Below are 3,299 nucleotides of genomic sequence, written 5' to 3' on the forward strand. Positions count from 1 at the left end.
CCATCAGTAGCATCTCTATCACGTACAGTACCATTATCTGTTTTACTAGCTGTATGATGTTCCTTACTTTATAGTCTTGCATGTTTTAGCCCAACCAACAGCAACACTTATTCCACTGATTAGTAAAAATACAATTGATACTGATAGTAATATAATCTGAAGTATCTTCCCTGCAATACTGCAGTAGAGAGAAGGAAGCATATCATCAGTTCATTACATGATATTAACTTACTTGGCAGTCCTCCCATAGACTAGTCTATTGAACTCCATCATTGCCACTACAGCAATACATATACTGGCTATAATGTATCCAGCAAGACTGGCATTACACAGCTTCTGGTTACCATCAATCTGACCAGCAATGATGGCACTTTCATCCAGTGTTATATTCAGTAAACAGACTCCAGAGATATTATTATGAGCGAAGAGTCCAAAAGCAGCTCCACTGAGTCCTAATGCAAGGACTAGTGTGACCAGTAGAGAGGCATTCAGTACGTTAGTGAAGAGAGACATTTCTTTAACTATTAATGATGCATGTTTCTATATGCCAAAGGGTCACATGATGCTAAGCATACACATACCCGGTACACTGGAATTAGTGTTTACTTGCTAAAGTAAACTGTTATAAATATTATGGTGCACCCTTTAAATTATTTATTTTGTATCAAATTCTTCCTCTAAATGATTATTATTGGAATAAACATATTTTTCTATTATAAGCTAACACACACAATACACACCAGCAGCAGAAAATAGCAATGTTATAGTTTGTTTTAATATTTATCAATTATTGGCTTCTCATCATCATCTTCTTTCCTTGTCAATATATTTTTAACAACAGCAAGTAATGTAGCTGATATGGTGAATATTAGGCCAAGGAAGGCACATACCTATAATGAATGGTGTGATTTATTTGTCATAATACTAATGGTATTTCTATTGTTACCAACAATGGCCCAGGAAGCCCCTAGGAAGTTCAGGTAAACTGTTTTCCAAACTGTTTGCAATGCATATATAGCTGTGACAATTTAACAACTGTTACTAAGTACCATAAACTACTGCTGTATCTGCTACTTACTGCAGAGCCAATCATTTCCTGGTTATTAACAACAATTAAGAATGGATTCTCCTTATCACTGCACGACAAACCACTAGTATTCCTGGATGTACAATTATATTAGATTAAATGGCAGTAGCAATCGCTCTTACTTTATAGTCTTGCATGTTTTAGCCCAACCAACAGTAACACTTATTCCACTGATTAGTAAAAATACAATTGATACTGATAGTAATATAATCTGAAGTATCTTCCCTGCAATACTGCAGTAGAGAGAAGGAAGCATATCAGTTCATTACATGATATTAACTTACTTGGCAGTCTTTCCATAGACTAGTTTATTGAACTCCATCATTGTTACCACAGCTATACATATACTGGCTAAAATGTATCCAGCAAGACTGGCATTACACAGCTTATGGTTACCAGTCTCAATATCAGTTGTTATATCAAGAACACAAACTCCAAGGATATTATTATGAGCAAATAGTCCAAAAGCTGCTCCACTGAGTCCTAATGCAAGGACTAGTGTGACCAGTAGAGACACATTGAGTATACTGCTAAGGAGAGGCATATTATAGACCTGTTATAGACTAACTGGTCAGCTAATGATGGGTGAGGTGCTTTATATGCCAAATGATCACACGAATGACATATGCTTATCTGAGCTGCTGCTAGGCTGTGCTAGCTTGCTAAAGTAAACTGGCCACCTTGGGATCAATGTTGTGAGTGGAGTAGACATTATCATAATAATCCCACACATAATCTACTGTTAGTTCAACTTATTTCAGTACAGGCTGAGATTATTGAACTAAAAATTAAATAATGAACTATACAGTGGTTTAAGATATTTCCATTGATATAGACTGGAATTGAAAGACATTTTGTGTCTATAATGTTTAGCAAGGTATGGTCTCTGACACATATTCTTTACTTTCTTAAACAACTGCTGAGGAGTATTGTAGAGACAATCCTCTATCAAGAAAGAAAGCATCATCATATCATTGGAACACATCAAGTACCTGGAAATATCTCTGGATATACAAGATCACTTGGACATAAAGGATAGCATCCACAAATTGTTGCTTCAATCCTATAAAATAAAATATAATCACACTGTTGTTAGTGGTTACAATGTACATTGCTACTCCATAGAATTCATGTTTAGCAGTTGAAATGACAACAATGAAAAAATGATTTTGGAATCATTTTTTGGAACATACCCAAGGCTATAGCTGATGTGTCTGAAGGTAAGCCTGTCATGTGACATCTTATGACATCACATGACATCACAATGTCCTTATTAGGTGTTATAGTGAAGTGTGTTCAGAGATTGGATGAATTGTGTCGTGATATTGGTAAAGCTTGTAAACTGGTGGGGGACTGAGAAGCAGCTGTCCCTTCTAATGGAGGAAGTGTCTGTTCTCTTGAGGAGAGATATCATCTTTGCTGCAAGCCTCTACACAATATAATGATACTATTGTTTATTATAATGATGCATCTATACAATAATTTTGTTTATTTTTTGTACTCAACATAAACTGAAAATGTTAAAAGTATTATTGGAATGAATACACCCTCCATTGTTGTTTCACATTAACAAGATACACACACTAGCTCAAATAGTTCACACACTCTTAATGGCTACTGTTGATGAGTGGTTCCTCTTCTTCAGTATGAGTCTCTCCTTTCTCTTCCATTATACTTTTAACAACAGCAAACTGTATAGCCACTGCAGTGAAGGATAGACTCACCCAAGCACATATCTATACATGAAGAACAGATAATGGCTGCAATAGTATATGAGGTCACATGGTTTGTTTCTGTTCAAATTGTTTCCCCATTGCAATTGAAGCTTACAGTTTGATAATTGAAACGATTGCAGTATTTAGTATTAGTCACTTACTGCAGATCCAAACATCTCCTGGTTAAGATATCTACTTCCATCATCATCATTACAAGTTACCAAACCATCAGTAGCATCTCTAACATGTACAGTAGCATCTGTTTAACTAGCTGTATGATGTTCCTTACTTTATAGTCTTGCATGTTTTAGCCCAACCAACAGCAACACTTATTCCACTGATTAGTAAAAATACAATTGATACTGATAGTAATATAATCTGAAGTATCTTCCCTGCAATACTGCAGTAGAGAGAAGGAAGCATATCATCAGTTCATTAGATGATGTTAACTTACTTGGCAGTCCTCCCATAGACTAGTCTATGAACTCCATCATGTA

The 3,299-nt window shown here is 35.6% G+C and overlaps 2 protein-coding genes and 1 long non-coding RNA gene across 4 annotated transcripts in view; all 3 read right to left on the minus strand.

Annotated features, from left to right (window-relative positions):
- Positions 1–685: 685 nt before the first annotated feature.
- LOC109582585 (uncharacterized) lies at positions 686–1,668 on the minus strand. Of its 2 annotated transcripts, XM_019997358.1 has the most exons (5): positions 1,372–1,668; positions 1,210–1,320; positions 1,079–1,160; positions 947–1,035; positions 686–890 (listed from the first exon to the last, which is right to left on the minus strand). In XM_019997358.1, exons 1-5 carry the CDS (start codon positions 1,629–1,631, stop codon positions 869–871), a joined length of 564 nt encoding a protein of 187 aa, XP_019852917.1. In that variant the 5' UTR covers positions 1,632–1,668; the 3' UTR covers positions 686–868. The 2 variants fall into 2 exon arrangements, with proteins under 2 accessions (XP_019852917.1, XP_019852916.1); XM_019997357.1 differs by lacking the exon at positions 947–1,035.
- A 230-nt stretch (positions 1,669–1,898) lies between these two features.
- On the minus strand, positions 1,899–2,289 carry LOC109582587 (uncharacterized). The gene is made up of 3 exons (XR_002185160.1): positions 2,198–2,289; positions 2,080–2,150; positions 1,899–2,032 (listed from the first exon to the last, which is right to left on the minus strand). It is a non-coding gene; the product is annotated as an uncharacterized LOC109582587 (long non-coding RNA).
- Positions 2,290–2,596: 307 nt separating this feature from the next.
- LOC109582583 (uncharacterized) overlaps positions 2,597–3,299 on the minus strand; it is a 778-nt gene continuing 75 nt past the window's right edge. Inside the window, exons 2-5 of the mRNA XM_019997346.1 lie at positions 3,257–3,280; positions 3,092–3,202; positions 2,964–3,042; positions 2,597–2,823 (exon numbers count right to left, since the gene is read on the minus strand). Coding sequence (XP_019852905.1) covers positions 2,695–2,823; positions 2,964–3,042; positions 3,092–3,202; positions 3,257–3,280 — 343 coding nt within the window. The 3' untranslated portion in view covers positions 2,597–2,694. The remainder of the gene's footprint in view (positions 2,824–2,963; positions 3,043–3,091; positions 3,203–3,256; positions 3,281–3,299) is intronic.

Source organism: Amphimedon queenslandica, unplaced genomic scaffold (genome assembly GCF_000090795.2).
Source record: "Amphimedon queenslandica unplaced genomic scaffold, v1.1 AMPQUscaffold_13374, whole genome shotgun sequence".
Lineage (NCBI taxonomy): Eukaryota > Metazoa > Porifera > Demospongiae > Haplosclerida > Niphatidae > Amphimedon > Amphimedon queenslandica.